This window comes from Zalophus californianus, chromosome 17 (assembly GCF_009762305.2).
Source record: "Zalophus californianus isolate mZalCal1 chromosome 17, mZalCal1.pri.v2, whole genome shotgun sequence".
NCBI classification, from domain to species: Eukaryota; Metazoa; Chordata; class Mammalia; order Carnivora; family Otariidae; genus Zalophus; species Zalophus californianus.
In genome coordinates, this window is record NC_045611.1 from 60,067,303 (window position 1) to 60,084,551 (window position 17,249).

The 17,249-nt window shown below is 55.9% G+C and overlaps 2 protein-coding genes across 2 annotated transcripts; both read left to right on the forward strand.

The window, feature by feature from the left end:
* The first annotated feature begins 3,292 nt into the window (after positions 1–3,292).
* Positions 3,293–9,484, forward strand: RPS5 (ribosomal protein S5). Its single transcript, XM_027619723.1, has 6 exons — positions 3,293–3,436; positions 4,194–4,302; positions 8,091–8,300; positions 8,459–8,587; positions 9,183–9,281; positions 9,363–9,484. The coding sequence occupies exons 2-6, from the start codon at positions 4,195–4,197 to the stop codon at positions 9,429–9,431; spliced, it is 615 nt and encodes a 204-aa protein (XP_027475524.1). The 5' UTR covers positions 3,293–3,436; position 4,194; the 3' UTR covers positions 9,432–9,484.
* Positions 9,485–10,083: 599 nt separating this feature from the next.
* On the forward strand, positions 10,084–12,133 carry RNF225 (ring finger protein 225). The gene is made up of 2 exons (XM_027619713.2): positions 10,084–10,618; positions 11,205–12,133. Exons 1-2 carry the CDS (start codon positions 10,294–10,296, stop codon positions 12,131–12,133), a joined length of 1,254 nt encoding a protein of 417 aa, XP_027475514.2. The 5' UTR covers positions 10,084–10,293.
* Positions 12,134–17,249: the final 5,116 nt, after the last annotated feature.

Below are 17,249 nucleotides of genomic sequence, written 5' to 3' on the forward strand. Positions count from 1 at the left end.
AAGATCAACTTCTTGTGTGCCACAGAGCTGTGGGAGAAGGAAACAGCACTGGAGGAGTTGGAGGAGCAATAAATATGCTGTTGTACCTCTCTGGGCCTCCATGACTATGTATAAAATGGGGAAATGCACCTAATACAGTTGCTCTGAAGAGTAAGATCAGATTCCTAGACTCCTAATGCCCACCTGGGAGCCTGGGGTCAGGGAGCGGCTTCCCTGGACTGACCTCAACTGTGAGGTGGCCAGGAAGAGGGGCAGACCAGGGTAAGGAGATCTTCTGAACAGGTCTTCTCAATATGACTAAAAGTCCTGGGTCTGGAATTGGTGTCTGGTGGAGGGAGGACCAGCCACTCCATGTCTGCCTGAAGCCCAGAGTGGGAGCACTGAGTGTATGAGGGACTAGGGAAGACTGGCCTATCCATCCATCATTTATTTATTTTTAAAGATTTTATTTATTTATTTGACAGAGAGAGACACAGCGAGAGAGGGAACACAAGCAGGGGGAGTGGGAGAGGGAGAAGCAGGCTTCCCGCCGAGCAGGGAGCCCGATCCCAGGACCCTGTGATCGTGACCTGACCGAAGGCAGACGCTTACCAACTGAGCCACCCAGGCGCCCCCATCCATCATTTATTCAAGTTACTTATGGGCAGATACTGTGTGCCAGGCTCAGGGCTTGCAGCTGGGGATACAGCAGGGAATAAGCCAGACAGTCTACCTTCATAGAGCAGTTAGACAAACAGGGCAGAAGAGATGGTCAGGGCTGGTGGACCCAGAGTGGAAATGATGCACCAGGAAGTGAAGGTGGCCTCTGCAGAGACTTTCCACCCTTCAGGCTGAAGAACACAGCGCCAACATCCATAGACCTATGGATGGGTCAGGCTTCAGATCTCCTCCACTGTGTCCTGGAGATGGGGAGGCTGGACCACCCCACGCCTGGCAAGAGGTATGTGAATCTTAGGGTTCAAGGTGACACCCACCCTTCTCACACTATGGGGTTTTACTGCAAGAACTCTCTCCTGCTCTCCAATGCACAGCAGATCACTCTTCAGGGTCTATAAAGGTGTCTATTATCTGGGGCGCCTGGGTGGCTCAGTCAGTTAAGTGGGCGACTCTTGATTTTGGCTCAGGTCATAATCTCAGGGTCCTGGGATCAAGTCCTACATCAGGCTCCCCGCTCAGTGGGGAGTCTCCTTCTGGAGTCTCTCTCTCCCTCTGCCCCTCCCCCCACTCAGTCATTATTAAAATTAATTAATAAATCTTAAGAAAAAAAAAGATATCTATTATCAAGTGACAGTAGCCCAGGGCATAGGATCCAGACAGGCCTTGTCTCATTTTTTTTTTCTGTTTTTGTTTTGTTGTTTTTTTAGTAGGCTCCATGCCCAACGAGGGGCTCAAACTCATGACCCTAAGATCTAGAGTCCCATGCTCTACCAACTGAGCCAGCCAGGCGCCCCTGATTCTGTTCTCATTTCTATACTGAAGGGGGAAACAGGTTCAGGGGGGTGGGGCCCTTTCGGCTTTTCAGGAGAAAGAGGCAGGGTTGGGAGCCTCCCTTTGGATCCTGCTGAGTGTGAGGGTAACTGGTGCCTCTGCCTCTCTCAGCTTCCCTGCTTTCCCCCAGTTAGCACCTTCCCAGGGACCTCCCCCAGGACCAGGGAGGGCCCCCAAGGATCAGAGAGGGTCCTGCCAGGACCGGGGAAGAGCCCACTTACCCCTTCCCCATCCCCCACAGACCGCAGTGGTAGGCCCAAGGCTGCGCTTTGCACATAACAGGGCAGAGTGCAGGGATAAGGGCCACAGGTTGCAGGGGCTGGGGGCCTTGGTGTCCAGATGCAGCTCCTGTGCCCCCATGGCAGCCCAGGATCTAACCCCATGCTCAGGCCAGCTTCAGGGTGTGTCCTGAGTCCAGGGCAGGGGGGAGGGGGGAAGGGGAAGAGGTTGGGGGGGCAGCAGCTCCTGCCCACGGGTCCTGTCCCCGTGCTTTAATAAAAAACACCATTTTGCACCAAAACAAAACCAAACCAAAACCCAAGCAAAGAAACAGTCCAATGGGACCCGGAGTCTCTGGTCTGAAACACTCCTGAAATTGGGGTAGGGGCAGGGGCTAGCCCTTAAAATCAACAGTAAACAAGGCAGATGCTGAGCACCTGCTACGGGCATGCTCAGAGAGTGGGCAAATGGGGTCACTGGGGATCTACAGAGGACCTATTAAGTCAAGTGGCTGTGCTCCTTGGGGTCTGGCTAGGGGGAGCATCCCCTTGGAGGCAAAGGTAGGAACCGGGAGGTGAGGAGCCCCATGCAGCCCTGGAGAAAAACCACCAGATGCCTCCACATTATCCTCCTGCCAGCCAGCACGGGTGAGCAACCACAGCGGTCGCTGCCTCTGGGGAGCCCACCTGGACTTAGTCCACGTCCCAGCTCCTCTCCAGGGAGTAGGTTGAGCAGTCGCCAAACAGGCGGAGCGTGTGAAGTTGCAGGCACAAACTCTTCACGCTTGCCACCTGGTCAGTGGGTGGGGACGCTTGCCACCTGGTCAATGGGTGGGGCTACAGCCGCCACCACTGCCGACCCCCTGCACCCGTCCAGTGACCTCGGAATCAACACAGGACCCAGATGTATCAGAGTGGAGGCTGCCCCGCCCAGTTCACCTGCTGGGCACAGCCCCTGGCCCCAGGTCCAGGGCTCCTCCCCAACCTCCGCCCGCACGCGACGAAAGGCGGCAGGAACTGCAGGGGTCGTAGAGAGATGGGGGTACCCTGGCATCGGATGAAGCCGGAAAGGGTCCCCTCTGCGAGGCTCAGGCCGGCAGGAACCCGAGCGTGCGTGGGGGGGTGGGGGGAGGCCGACCCGCGAGAGGAACTCGCGCATGCACGTGGAGGCCAGGCCCAGCGAGGCGCAGTCGTGACCGCCAGGCCCACTCCTCTTCCCCGAGCCTGCAGCTGCGCTTGTCTGTGAAGTGGCCGTGACCTGGACGAAGAAAGAGAGGTGCCGAACTGGCTACCGCACTCGAAACCGGCGGCAGGTGGGGCGTGAAATCAGCGGCCCAGCGGGGCCAAGAGGGCGAGCCTGACTTGTGCCCTCATTAGACATGGCGGCCTTGGCCGCAGGGAGATCTCTGCGCTTGTGCAAGGGCCCCTAAGAACGGGCAAGTACTGGATGTTAGAACGTCCGCCAGGCACGCTTGTGGGGCCATTTCTGCAAGTGCGCGGGCGCAGGGGATTGTCGTGATCCGTTTGGCCCAGAGGGCGCTTTTACATTCTTGTTCCGGATTGGTCCTTGAGTATACGGTGTCTTTTTTGCACACGCGTCATCCCCACTGACCCGGAAGTTTTCACCCCCTTTAAAAGCTTCGGCCCGCGGTTCGCGGTCTCTTCCTGTCTGTGCCAGGGCAGCGCGTGGTGCGCGCTAGTCGACTGTGACGCCCCGGCTGCGCCCTCAGGTGAGGCCGCCGCCGGCTCCGGGGGTCCGAGGAATGATTCAGGATTTTCTGAGGACCCGTGAGCGACCCCCGAGGCTCGGGGCTTCCCTTGGGTGGGGGGTTCCCCCTCTTTCTCCGGAAAACGTGCTGAGGAACGCGGAGGCGCAGGAGAGTTGGGCTTTCCTTGGTGTCCCGCACCTCCGTACCGTGCCCCGCGGTTTGGCCCCTGCCGCGGTGAGCTGAGGTAGGAGGTTCCCGTTACTCCTAGATGCACGGTGCGCTCTCCGGCACGTCCGCCGGTTTCTCGGCAGTAGCAGGTCCTGGTACGTCCTTGGTGTCGGACACGCACTGTAGCCTTTGCCTCGGGAATGTGCAGAGTTCGTGTACTGACCCTTGGTGGCAGGTTAACGTTTCCCTTTCATTCAAGAGGAAGCAGAGTCTGAAGCAGGTTGACTCTCCCGGCGTGGCAGAGCTCGTTCATGACGCGGCTGGGGTTTGAGCTCGAGCCGGGGCGGTGTCAGGGTATTTGGCATCTCCCTTCCAGATGAGGGTCCGTGCAGCCGCTGTTGACCCGGGCCTGCCAGCTCTTGGTTCCCGGGGTCGTCGGTGAGAGGGATGCTTCTTGCTTAACATGGCAGCTAAGTGGCTTCTCTAGGACGCAGAAAGATGGACGCAGATGTTTACAGCCTTTCTTGGTTCCACGTACTTCCCGTTCACAGCGTGCGGGTCAGCCCCACAGTGGTGGGTGTGCCTGGGCTCTGATAGTTTGTGTTCCTAGGATGACCGAGTGGGAGACAGCTGCACCTGCAGTGGCGGAGACCCCTGACATCAAGCTCTTTGGGAAATGGAGCACCGATGACGTTCAGATCAATGACATTTCCTTGCAGGTGAGGGGGTATGGTGGTTGTGCTCTCCCCAGTTAGGGGTTTGGGGGCACACAGGGAATCTTTCAGGAGGGGTGACCTGAAACTTGTTGCTGTAGAATCGAAGACGTCACAGGTAAAGGAGGGGTCCCTGGACCACCACACGCACCATGTCTGTTTTTCCCTTGTGTTTGTTTTTTAAATTTTTTTTTTAATATTTATTTATTTGAGAGAGAGAGAGTGAGAGCAGGAACACAAGCAGGGGGAGTGGGAGGAGAAGCAGGCTTCCCGCCGAGCAGGGAGCCCGATGCGGGGCTCGATCCCAGGACCCTGGGATCGTGACCTGAGTCGAAGGCAGACACTTAACGACTCAGCCACCCAGGCCCCCTCCCTTGTGTTTTGTTAATCGTTTGCTACACAAGATGGTTCCTTTCTCAGGGGTAGCATCACATCCCACAGGGTTTTTGTGTGCATGTTTTGGTTCTGTTTTTCTTTGTGTTTTTATTGTTGTTTGTTTTTGTTAAGATTTATTTATTTACATGAGAGAAAGAGTGCAGGCAGGGGCAGAGGGAGTCTTCAAGCAGGCTTTCCCGATGGGAGAGGAGCCTGATCCCACAACCCATGAGATCTTGACCTGAGCCGAACCCAAGAGCAAGAGGCTTAACCGACTGAGCCACCCACACACCCTAGTTTGGGGTGTTCATTTGTTGTTGTTTTGTCTCAGATCATTCTTTTGCATCTGGAAATCCAGTTTCCCCAGCCCTATTTGATTTTTGGTTTTGGAGTTTTGTGTGTTTTACTTAGCAAATTTAGGCTATATGTTGTCTAACTTAAATCTCTCTTGTACATTATATAAATGTGTCTCAACAGCACCATTTGTTGAAAAGATTATTTCCCCTATTGAATGGTCTTGGCATCCTTGTTGAAAATAAGTTGAGCATGGGGCGCCTGGGTGGCTCAGATGGTTAAGCGTCTGCCTTCGGCTCAGGTCATGATAACAGGGTCCTGGGATCGAGCCCCACATCGGGCTCCTCGCTCAGTGGGGAGCATGCTTCTCCTTCTCCCTCTCCCTCTCCCCCTGCTCATGCTCGCTCTCTATTTCTGTGTCTCAAATGAGTAAATAAAATCTTTCAAAAAAAGTTGAGCATAGATATATGGGTTTATTTTTGGACTCTGAATTCTTTTCCATTGGTCTGTAAATCTATCCGTAAGTCAGTACCACTCTGTCTTGATTTACTGTAGCTTTTTAGTAGGTTTTGAAATCAGGAAATCATTAGGAGTCCTCCCAGTTTATCTTAACCCTCATACTGTTTTACAGTATGGGCCTCATTAGGACTTTTTGTGGGCCCTTCATTAAAAGAAATTCTATTTTGTGACTGCATTGGTATAAAGACAAAGTTTGGATTTGATTTTTTTCACTTTAAAAGAAAACATTTTTTGTTGTGTCAAAACATACCATGAGGGGCGCCTGGGTGGCTCAGTTGTTCAGCGTCTGCCTTCGGCTCAGCAAGCCCCACATCGGGCTCCCTGCTCCGCGGGAAGCCTGCTTCTCCCTCTCCCACTCCCCCTGCTTGTGTTCCCTCTCTCACTGTCTCTCTCTGTCAAAAAACAAATAAAATCTTAAAAAAAAAAAAATATCATGGGATCTAGGCACTATGCCTAGTGGAGGATTCAGTCCTGTTTTTCATCCTGGATGTTTTGTAGAACTGTTTCCCCTAACGGCTTTGTTCAGCAAGGTCCACAGACTTAAAGGGCCAGATAGTGAGTATTTTTGTCTTTATAGGTTAGATGGGGTTTCTGTCACATATGTGTTTACATCCTTGCTTTTTTTTTATGCATCCTTTTAAAAATGTAAAAACAGGGACGCTGGGAAGCTCACTCGGTTAAGGGTCTGCCTTCAGCTCAGGTCATGATCCCAGAGTCCCCCATCAGGCTCCTTGCTCATCAGGGAGCCTGCTTCTCCCTCTGCCTGCTGTTCTCCCTGCTTGTGCTCGCTCTCTCTGACAAGTAAATAAGATCTTTTAAATATAATAAATCTTTTAAAAAATGTAAAAACAATTTCTCACTTTTCCCTAGTGGTCTCTTAGGGGCTGGGGAAGCAGAAGTCAGTGTCATGCCAGAATGCTCTTGTCTTGAAAGATGTGCAAGACTCTACCGTAGAGCTGGACATTTTAACCAAACCCTGCCAAGACATTTGGTGTTTGTGGTTTTTTTCTGCCCAGTGTAAAGCCCTGCATGGAGCCCTGTCTACTTGCCTATTTTTGCAGGTGCTTGTGTCCAGGTAGACACCAGACTGTCATTCTAGTGTCAGAATTCCATGTTCTTTTTCTTTCATGCCTTGTGTTTATAGAAATATGATGTGTGTGGGGTGCCTCATGTGTTAAGTGATAGAATGACGTTTGGGTGTATTTTACAGTGGAACAGTTGACAGTAGTTTTCTTCACATATGTGTAGTTCCTCTGATTTGAACGCCCCCTAACATTTTGGTGTTTTCTAGACATTTTCTTGAGAAACGATGTATGTATATATAGGAAGGATTGTTGGATAATTCTACTAAAACAGTGGTTCTCTGTAGTGATTTTTCCCCCACCCCTTTTAGGTGACACTTGGCAATGTTTGGATACATTTTTAGTTGCTAAAATTGAGAGGGGTGCTACTAGCATACTGGATGCTGCTAAACATTCTGCAGTGCACAGGACAGACCCACAACAAGAGTTAATTGATTTAAAATGTCCATAGTACAGGGGCGCCTGGGTGGCTCAGATGGTTAAGCGTCTGCCTTCGGCTCGGGTCATGATCCCGGGGTCCTGGGATCGAGCCCCGCGTCGGGCTCCTGGCTCTCCCTCTGCCTCTCTCCCTGCTCATGCTCTCTCTCTGTATCTCTGTGTCTCGGGTGAATAAATAAAATCTTTTAAAAAAATAAATAAATAAAATAAAATGTCCATAGTACAGAGTTTGAGGAACACTTAAAACTGAGATTATGGGATGGCACCTGGGTGGCTCAGTTGTTGAGCGTCTGCCTTTGGCTCAGGTCATGATCCCAGGGTCCTGGGATCGAGCCCCACATCGGGCTCCCTGCTCAGCGGGAAGCCTGCTTCTCCTTCTCCCACTCCCCCTGCTTGTGTTCCCTCTCTCGCTGTGTCTCTCTCTGTCAAATAAATAAATCTTAAAAAAAAAAAAAAACCAGATCATGGGGCACCTGGGTGGCTTAGTAGGTTAGATGTCTGCCTTCGGCTCAGGTCATGATCCCAGGGTCCTGGGATGGAGTCCCATGTCAGGATCCCTGCTCTGCAGCCGAGTGTCTGCTGCTCCCTCTGCCCCTCTGCCCCTCTGCCCTGTTCATGCTCTCTCTCAAATAAATAAATATAATCTTAAAAAACAAAACAAAAAGATCGTAAGTTGTGATATTCTTGGTTCTCCATCCCCCTCCCTCCCATTATAACAGAAGTGTTCTTTTTTTCTTCTTTTCAGATTTTATTTAGTTATATGAGAGAGGGAGCACAGGCAGAGGGAGAAGCAGACTCCCCACTGGCCAGGGAAACCAGTGCAGGGCTCCATCCCAGGACCCTGAGATCATGACCTGAGCTGAAGGCAGATGCTTAACTGACTGAGCCACCCAGGCGCCCCAAGGAATTGCTCTTTTTAGTGACTTGATAAAGTCACTTGTTAGGGTTTTACTTTTTTGTGGCAGGCAGGGCCCTCACAGGCAAGCCACCACAGGTGGGTGAGGGCTGCCCCGAGTGGATGCTCAGTCCCCTGGTTCCTGACCATTCTGATCATGGTCCTTCCGTCCCCTCTCCCTGCTGCCCCAGGACTACATCGCGGTGAAGGAGAAGTATGCCAAGTACCTGCCTCACAGTGCAGGGCGCTATGCGGCCAAGCGCTTCCGTAAGGCACAGTGCCCCATTGTGGAGCGTCTCACCAACTCGATGATGATGCATGGCCGTAACAATGGCAAGAAACTCATGACCGTGCGCATTGTCAAGCATGCCTTCGAGATCATCCATCTGCTCACTGGTGAGGTAGGACTATGAGACCTGATGAGGCTGAATGCCCTTAGTACACCCTAAAGCCAACAGCTGCCCCGTGGCGTGCATGCCAGGGTCCACCAGGTTTTAGGGGTGAGGAGATGGGGGAGGGATGTGGACTGGATATCAGGTTCATGGCTGCCTTCTCTTAGAACCCCCTGCAGGTCCTGGTGAATGCAATTATTAACAGCGGTCCCCGGGAGGACTCAACCCGCATTGGGCGAGCTGGAACAGTGAGGCGTCAGGCTGTCGACGTGTCCCCCCTGCGCCGTGTGAATCAGGTGGGCTTGGGGCAGAAATTGGCAGTGGGAAGGTTTGAGTCCTGCCTGTGTGTTTTACCTGGAGTGTCCTTTCCTCCAGGAAGCCTTCCTGCATTTCCATCACATTCAGGGCGGATACTAGTTCTGGCCCCGCCTCTTGAGCAACATTTGCCTGCGGCACAGTGTCATTTGAGTGTATATTTTTACATACTGTGTGTGGGTGTGTATTTTTTTTTCCATAGACCATTTGAGAATCAGTTGCAGGCTTTCTAATCATTTCCCCCTTAACATTTTAGTGGGTGTCTCCTAAGAACAAGGATACTCTGTCCCCACCATCACTCTCAAGGAATTTAACAGAGATAGAACTGTTTCATGTTCCGTCACTGCAGCTGTCCGTTTTCAATCAAGGGTCCCGGTCAGGAGCACACACGGCATTGGATTTCACCTGGTGCTGCCTGTGGGCTCCTCCTATGTCTTGTCTCAATCTCACTGGGCCAGTGGATGGCAGTATGGTAGCCAGCATTTGTTGGTGGGCCTAGGGTACTGGAGGACGATGGCCTCTCTGGTTTGGGGGCATCCCCTGCCCCCAGGCTTAGCTGACCCTTGTGCTCCCTAGGCCATCTGGTTGCTGTGCACAGGTGCACGTGAGGCCGCCTTCCGGAACATCAAGACCATTGCTGAGTGCCTAGCAGATGAGCTCATCAATGCAGCCAAGGTGAGTGTGGACACGGGGGTGGCGGCCAATTCAAGGGGAAGCTGCTCCAATATTCAGAACTAACCATCTATCTCCTTGCAGGGCTCTTCCAATTCCTATGCTATCAAGAAGAAGGACGAGCTGGAACGTGTGGCCAAGTCCAACCGTTGATCACCTCGCTGTGGCTTCAATAAACCTGTCTGCCTTCTGGGCAGCCTCACCCACCTGTGCCAGTGCCTGTCCTGGGGGGGCGCGGCGCTGGAGTGGGGATGGTCCCAGTGTCCTGAGGAGCTGCCCACATTCATGACCTGTCTTGGTGTGTGGGGACCCAGGTTCACCAGGGAAATAACTCTGCTCAGGAAGCACCACTGACTCAGAACCATGGCACCCTGGGGTGCAGGCCTGGCCACCTGCAGTGTTCCAGCGTGTTGGAAATGAGAGGGGTGGGGTTGTCCTGGCATAGATGTCACTCTGGTCTGGGGAAGGACTTGGTGTTTATCCATGAGATCTGGGTGGCATCCCTCCATCCTGAGAGGCATGTTAGCATGTTACCTGCAAGCAGCCCCAGGGAGAGGTATCCCAGGCTAGTGGTCTGGGCCACCCTTTCCAGCCCCCTGTCTGCTGGTTTGGCAGGGGCCAGCCCTGTCCAGTGCTCTGTGGAGTCTGCCCACCTTCCACTCGAGGACACCAGAAGTTCCTCTTTGTTTTGGCCAGGTTCCCCCAGGGGCTCCAGGCTGCCTCTGTACTTTTTTTTTTTTTTTTTAAGATTTTTTATTTATTTGACAGCGAGAGAGGGAACACAAGCAGGGGGAGTGGAAGAGGGAGAAGCAGGCTTCCCGTGGAGCAGGGAGCCCGATGTGGGGCTTGATCCCAGGACCCTGGGATCATGACCTGAGCCGAAGGCAGACACTTAACGACTGAGCCACCTAGGTGCCCCTTCCTCTATATTTTGTGTAGTCATGACTGCAGCCTACCCCTGGGTGCCCACAGAGCCACTGCCACACCAGGTTCTTGAAAGTGGATTCATGAGGTGATGAAAGACTTGGGTGGGGGGTTTTTGCCCACCCACTGGTCCAGACTGTCAATGGCCTGTCCACCTGTGCCATCTATTACGTTCCTGCCGCCCCCAACATCCGGCCAAGGTCAGGCTTGGTGTTCATCCTGGAGGGACCTGTCTTGGGGGCGGGCCAGGCAGTCAGACAAGTCTGACAGGTACCTTGGGAAGCTGCGATCTGAGGGAGTGGTACCAAGACAGCACCCTCCTGCCGGGAGGGGCACCTGGAAGGCAGCTGGTGGTAGGCAGAGGACGGGTCAGAACTGGCAGGGACGTGCCAGCCAGAGGGAGGAGGCACCGACAGGTAGGAAGAGCCCAAAGGCCCGCTGGGGTCTGTCACGGTGGGGAACCTCTGGCACTTGTTCTGGGCTTCCATCACTGCTCTGCTGCTGGGCTCCAGTCCTGAGGCTTGGGTGCCCGCTCCCTCAGCTGCCCCTCCTCGAGTCTTGAATGGACCCCCTAGGGTCGAACTAGTTCTCTTAGAGGCCCCTATCTCTTGCTCCTCTCCAGGTTGGATCCTCCCCATGGCTTGTCTGGGGTCCTTCCAGGGGGCGGGGCCTCAGCTCCCCTCTGCGCCTCCCCTGCCCGGCTAGCTTAGGCCCCTATGGTGGCCCCCGGGTCTGTCCCTGGCCCCAATTTGCGCTCCCACCTATTCCCCGCCCCTCCTCGAGTCCAGATGCTTCCTCGACGTCCTACCCGGACACCCTGTTTCTCCGCTTCTACCCCGCGAGTCGCTTACTGTGCTATCCTGTCTGCTCCTTGGCTCGACGCCGCCTGCTTTGGATGCCGCTGCTCTGTTGGGCCCTCCCTTCCAGAGTCCAGTCCCTGACCCTCCGCAGACCCCCTTCCACCGCCTGCTTCCCCGGCTGACGGCCCGCCTCCCCCCGCAGGTCCGGTCCGGATGCCCTGCCCTCGGCCTCCCTGGCTTCGCCGCCTCCGGGCCCCTCAGGGCTCAGGTCCCAGCCCCCTGGGCTCGCTCTCCGCGCCCCGCTCCCCCGGCGGGGAGGAGGGCGAAGTCGACGGCGGCCAGGAGGAAGAGGAAGGGGACGGCAGCCCGGGCTCCGGCCCCATCCTGACCCCCGCGCCCTCCGGGGACTGTCTCATCTGTGTGTCACCCTTCGACGGCGTTTTCAAGCTGCCCAAGCGCCTGGACTGCGGCCACGTCTTCTGCCTCGAGTGCCTGGCTCGCCTGTCCCTGGCCACGGCGGGTGGCGGCGACGCGGTGGCCTGCCCCGTGTGCCGCGCGCCCACGCGCCTGGCCCCGCGCGGAGGGCTGCCCGCGCTGCCCACGCAGCCCGGCCTGCTGCCCCGCGCCGCGCGCCCGCCGCTGCGGCGCCAGGGCTCGGTGCGCTTCGACCGCCGCCGCGGCCTGCTCTACCTGCGGCCGCCGCCGCCGCCGCCCGGACCGCGCAAGGGCCGCGCCGCGCGCCCGCCGCCGCCCCCGCCGCCGCTGCGCCTCGGCCGCCCGCTGTCTCGCCGCCTATCCTTCTCCAGCCCGGCCTGGGCCTTCAACGCGGCAGTGGCGCTGGCGGTGCTGGTGGCCGCGGGCCTCGTCGTCTCGGGTGTCTACATCTTCTTCCTCATCCCCCACGCCGCCGCCTCCGGCCCCGTGCGGCCCCAGCTCGTGGCGCTCGCCCCGGCGCCCGGGTTCTCCTGGTTCCCGCCACGGCCCACGGCGGGGACACCCTGGACGCCGCGCCCCGTGGGCCCTGACCTGGACAGCGCCCTGCCAGGGGCTGCGGAGGACACGGCGGAGGCTGAGGGGTTGCTGGACAGAGCCCCGGAGGGCATGTGGGGGCCAGAGGCTGGCCCGGGCTGAGCTCCGCGGGCCCCGGGTGGGAGGAGGGTGTGGGGGCCGCGGTGAATGCCTCTGTGCTGCAGGTCCTCTCTCCGGGCCTGGGGACCTCCGTGTCCTCCTGGCGGGGGACCTGCCAGGATCACTTGCCTTGATCCTAGGGGAGGCCTTAGCAAGGTGCATGGAAAGCACCCATTTCTCTGAGGGGAGGCCTAGGGGGATCATTCCAGGCATCATCACCACGGAGCAGGGACCCTCCCAAGGAGCAACCCCTGCCTTCATTCCCACAAGGGCCCTCTGGGAGCACCCATGATCCCAGTCACTGTGGGCATCCAGCTCAGGCTGCCCTGACCCCCATCTTTGACAAGGTCCTTCTGGGGGGCACTCCTAAACCTCGTCTCCATGGGAGTCCAGCTAGGGAGCCCTTCTGACCAACATCGCGCAGGTACCCTGCTAGGGGCACCATCCGCCCCTACAGAGGGTCCTGCTGAGTGCACCCCTGGGTCATCATCGGCCCCTGGGGGAGAGTCCTCAGCTAGCAGCTAGGGCTGAAGGCTCTGATTTACTCACCCTGCGGGCTCACTGCAGGTGGCTGGAGGCCCCTATGTTTGGTGGCAAAGCTGCTACTGCTGTTAGTCTCTGGTCATAGACCCCTGCCTGGCCCATTGCAGCCGTCCCCACCCCCACCAAGGCTGTGGAGTTTATTTTTCACTCTGCTGCATGCAGGTTGGGTCTGGGTGGGGTCCAGCTGTTTCCATGCTGGTTCTGGGTTGTCTTTCTGCACACATGGCTGGGGCTTGGGCTTGAAGGGGCAGGGGTGCCCTGGCCAGGGCTGAGGAGGGACACATAGGGCCTGAGCCTCTAAGATTAGCTCCCACTCGGTCCTGAGCACCAATTTGCAAATGGGAGCCTCAACTACTGCTGTGGGTCGTGGCTTCTGGGATCCTCCTGACACGCTGTGGGGCAGCTGTGGTCACCAAGGCTCAAAGACAAGGTTGTCCTCTGGGTCAGTGCCACATGATTTTGGGGGTGGGTGCTCCTGCATCTCCCTGGCCTGCTAGGAGACATCCTGGCCTCTCTCCCTAGGTGCTAGAACCCCCATCACCCCCATTTCCACTCATCAATTTCTCGGGGCCAGTTATGACACCTCCTCCTCCAGGGGTCCATCACCCTTTTTTTGGCATCGCTGTTATTCCCCTAGGTGAAGCCTCAGCCCTGGACAGGAGCCTACAGGGAGGGCGGCTCTCGGGTTCCCGTCCTCCTCTCAGAAGCCTTCCTGGGTTAGTCATCACAGGGTAGACGGCTGCCACCCTCTACACAAACTGAGTACAGGCCTTCTGTTTCCCCCCAGGCTCTGGAGCCCACATCCTGTCTCCCTTCACCCAGGGTCAGTGTTCTGTTTTGTGGGTGGGAATGGGGCTGGAGGGTTTGTTTTGTTTATATGTGTGTCCTCAGCGCCTGGCATACGGGGGGTGCCAGATAGTTTTCTGGGGAGTGACAGCCTTGCAGGTGACCAAGAGGCAGCCTGGGAATGCCTGTGGGCACTCCAGGCTCAACTAGCTCATAGCCACCCTGGTCTAGCATGTCAGCGGAGCTCCTTTTGATGGGAGGCGCTGCTTCCGATTGGGAAGCCAGAGGGGGCCCATCAGGACATGCAAGGGGGGACGACTCGGTCATGCCGGAGCAGGGTTGGTGGTCTAGATTAGTTTTCGCTGACTGCTGCAACAAATAACTGAGTTCCTTAGAAAAACACACATGAATTATCTTATAGTTCTGCAGGCCAGGAGTCTTGAAATCATTTTTACTGCTAAAGTCAGGTGTCCTCAGGGCTAACTCCTCCGGAGAGTCCAGGAGAGAATTTCCTCAGCTTTTCATCTTCTAGAGCTATATATTCCTTGGCTTCTTTCTCTTCCTTCATATTTTGTTCTTATTTTTTAAAGTAATCTCTACGCGCCATATGGGGCTCCAACTCACAATCCCAAGATCAGGAGTCCCATGGTTTACTGACTGAGCCGACCAGGCACCTGTCTTCCTCTGTCTTCAAAGGCAGCAGCATCGCGTCTTCGAAAGCTGTGACTGTCCTGCCTCCCGCTTTCACTTATAAGGGTCCTGTGACAACATTGAGCCCGCCCCGATAATCCAGGATAATTTCCCCAGATCGACAGCTTAATTTAATCACATCTGCGAAGTCCCTTCTGCCACTTAGGTAGCAGATTCACAGATTCTGAGAATTAGGATCTGGCGACCTTTGGGGGCCATGGTAGGCTTACCACGGGGTCTCCGATATCCCTCTTCTCACCCCTTCCCTCCTCCACCCCAGGCTGGGAGAGCGGGGAGGGGCAGAGGTCGGGCCCAGCCAGGGGAGTCGGAAAGGGGCCCTGAGCTGGTGGTGCACAGAGGGGGGGAAGAAAAGGCTCCCTGCCTGAGGGTGTTCAAGAAAGGCTTCCTGGAAGGAGACCTGTATCTTCGCAATAGCTGGCATCAAGGAGAGGGACCTGGGGCAGTAAGGGGGTGGCTGAGGGCAGTGGGCAGGGCTGACCCCTCCCCTCATCCTAATTAGCTTCCTCCTGGGGGTAAGGAAAGTATGGCTTCTCCATTCTCCCAACTGGGAGACAGAGGCCCCCGTCTCTCCTCCCTTAAAATGCTGATGGTAGATCCCAGGGGTCCTGAACATTCCCGTCTGCTAATTACTACCTCCTGCCCACCCACTGCCCACGAACAAAGGGGTTGCCGAAAACCACCCTGGGGCCAGGGTGCTGGGGGCCTCCTCCCCACCCTTGCCTCCAGCCTCTGGGGCCACCCTCCCTGCCCTCCCTTTGCCTACTTCAGCCCTGCTGCATAACCTGCAGCGGGCTCGCTCCTCCCCCCATAGGTCCTGGTGCCTGTGAGAACCCAGAGAGGGGGAGTCAACCTCAGTGCCTGGCATGGTGCCAGAGATGCCAGACTTTGGTTCTCTCTTCTGTAAAATGGGCGACAATAAACACTTTACTTGCAGGGAAAATGAGTTAATCTACAAGTATTTATTTTTTTTTAAGATTTTATTTATTTATCTGACAGAGACACAGCGAGAGAGGGAACACAAGCAGGGGGAGTAGGAGAGGGAGAAGCAGGCTTCCCGCCGAGCAGGGAGCCCGATGCGGGGCTCGATCCCAGGACCCCGGGATCATGACCTGAGCCGAAGGCAGACGCTTAACGACTGAGCCACCCAGGCGTCCCTACAAGTATTTATCGAGCAATCGAGCACCCGCTGTATACCAAGGGTGCACTGGGGACACCTCAGGAACAAGGAGGGCCCTCACATGGCAGATGACGTCCAGAAAGCTGAGCAGAGGAGCCATCAACTTGGACACACCGCCTTCCCTGTCAAGCTCGTGGAGTCCCCAGTCCCCCAAACCTTTCCCAGGTTCTCCCCCAGCTCTGCTCCCTTTGCCCCTGGAGGGACACCAGGTGCTCCATTCTACAGGGATCTGGCCAGTCTCTCCTCACGAGAGTCAAAGAGGCCCCTGTCCACTCCTCACCCTCCCCAGCCATCGGGTCATCTTCTTGTGTTGAGGCCAAGAACACAAGGGCCACGGGGGGGCCCCCAGTGGACCCTGAGAGGGGCAGTGTCCAGACTGACATATGGGGAAACTGAGGCTGTAGGGCTGGGCAGGGTGTGGATTCAGACTGGGACCAGAGAGCTTTCTGCAAAACACCTTCTCACTTCCACATCCTGGTAGGGTAGCCTTGTTTTTTTCTCCCCACTTTCCCCCCCATCCTGCAAAGTTCTCTCTCCAGGAGGCTTCCCTCCTCAGTAACACCTGCACACAAACCAGGGGGGCTTGGGGGAATTTCTAGCAATCCTGGCTACTTGAGTGTCCTCACAACGTGGCAATTGGCTTCCCTCAGAGCAAGTGAGCCAAGAGAGAACAAAGACGAAGAAGCCCCAGTGCCTTTTATGACCTAGCCTCAGAAGTCACATTCTGTCATCTCCCCCATATGCTATCGGGTACCCTATTCACTATGGAAGGGAACTAAGTGAGCGTGTGAATACAAAACAATGAGACTCATGGTGGTCATTTTGGAGGCCGGCCCTCTACCTAAAGTGGAGTCACCAGCACGGTCCTCCGTCTTCTCTAGCCAAGCAGGCCTGTGCCACTCCCTTGGACCTGCTCTCCCGTGAGAGAGTCCCAGGTGTTTGGTTCAGGTTGAATCCTCAGGGTAATGACCCTGTCACCCTTTTTGTGAGTGTGGGTGAGGGAAGGGAGAAGCCAGTGCCAGCCACAGTAGCACCAAGTAGGGAGTGTGGCAGAACCAAGGAGAGACGGCGAAGAGTGTCTGGCTTCGTTCTTACCTGTCTCCAGGCTCCCATATCTTAAGGGAGCGAGGAAACATGGAACCGTGGGTGTTGGCGGGGTGGGGGGGGGTTGAGGGTGGTGGCATTAGAACAGCTCACTCTTTTCCAGGCCCGTTGCTCTCCGATTTTGGAGGAGTGGAGTGAAGCATTGTAGTGGTTCAGACCTGGACTAAGCACCTTCCTGCTGCCATCTGTAGTGTTTCCACATCACCGCTGGGGGAGGGCACGCAGGGGGGCAGCAGGTGGCGAGGGTGCTAGGGACCAGTGGCCTGTTGAGGAATGTGTCTGAGATCAGAGATCTGTGCAGGAAGCTGGATATGCTGCCCTCACTCTGTGCTGTCCGGAGCCAGCTGGCACCGATTCAGGGGCCTAGTGAGGCGCCGAGGCAGCTTAATCGTTTCGTAGCGGAAGCATGATTCATCCCAGGATCTACCCTGTCCTACAGCCTCGGTGAGCCACTGCAGTCAGCCCTGCCCACTGTACCACCAAATAAGAGTGTCTTTGTGCGCCTGGAGGCTCGATCCACACCAGGTCATCTATGCCAACAGTGTGATTTATGGTGGGGGCTTTAGGTCATGCTGCATCGGTTTGCTCCATGAGCCAGAGACTGAGGAATAAGGTCAGTTACACGGGTGCTGCACGACTTCGTTACTATTTCCCAGTGAAGACCCTGGGCACCAAGGGTTAGGTGAGTGCACCTGGTGGCAACATTCCATATGTGTTGTCATATATATTGTTTCTGGGAGAAGTGAGTGCTGCATGTGACTCCCCTGGGAGAGGACACCCGAAAGTTCGTGCCCGATC

Bases quoted from the DNA above. Each gene is read 5' to 3' on its own strand.
- RPS5 (XM_027619723.1), top strand. From the start codon at position 4,195: ATGACCGAGTGGGAGACAGCTGCACCTGCAGTGGCGGAGACCCCTGAC. The intron at 4,303-8,090 runs GTGAGGGGGTAT...CTGCTGCCCCAG, and splicing joins TCAATGACATTTCCTTGCAG to GACTACATCGCGGTGAAGGA. The intron at 8,588-9,182 runs GTGGGCTTGGGG...TGTGCTCCCTAG, and splicing joins CCCTGCGCCGTGTGAATCAG to GCCATCTGGTTGCTGTGCAC.
- RNF225 (XM_027619713.2), top strand. From the start codon at position 10,294: ATGAAAGACTTGGGTGGGGGGTTTTTGCCCACCCACTGGTCCAGACTG. The intron at 10,619-11,204 runs GTAGGAAGAGCC...CTCCCCCCGCAG, and splicing joins GAGGGAGGAGGCACCGACAG to GTCCGGTCCGGATGCCCTGC.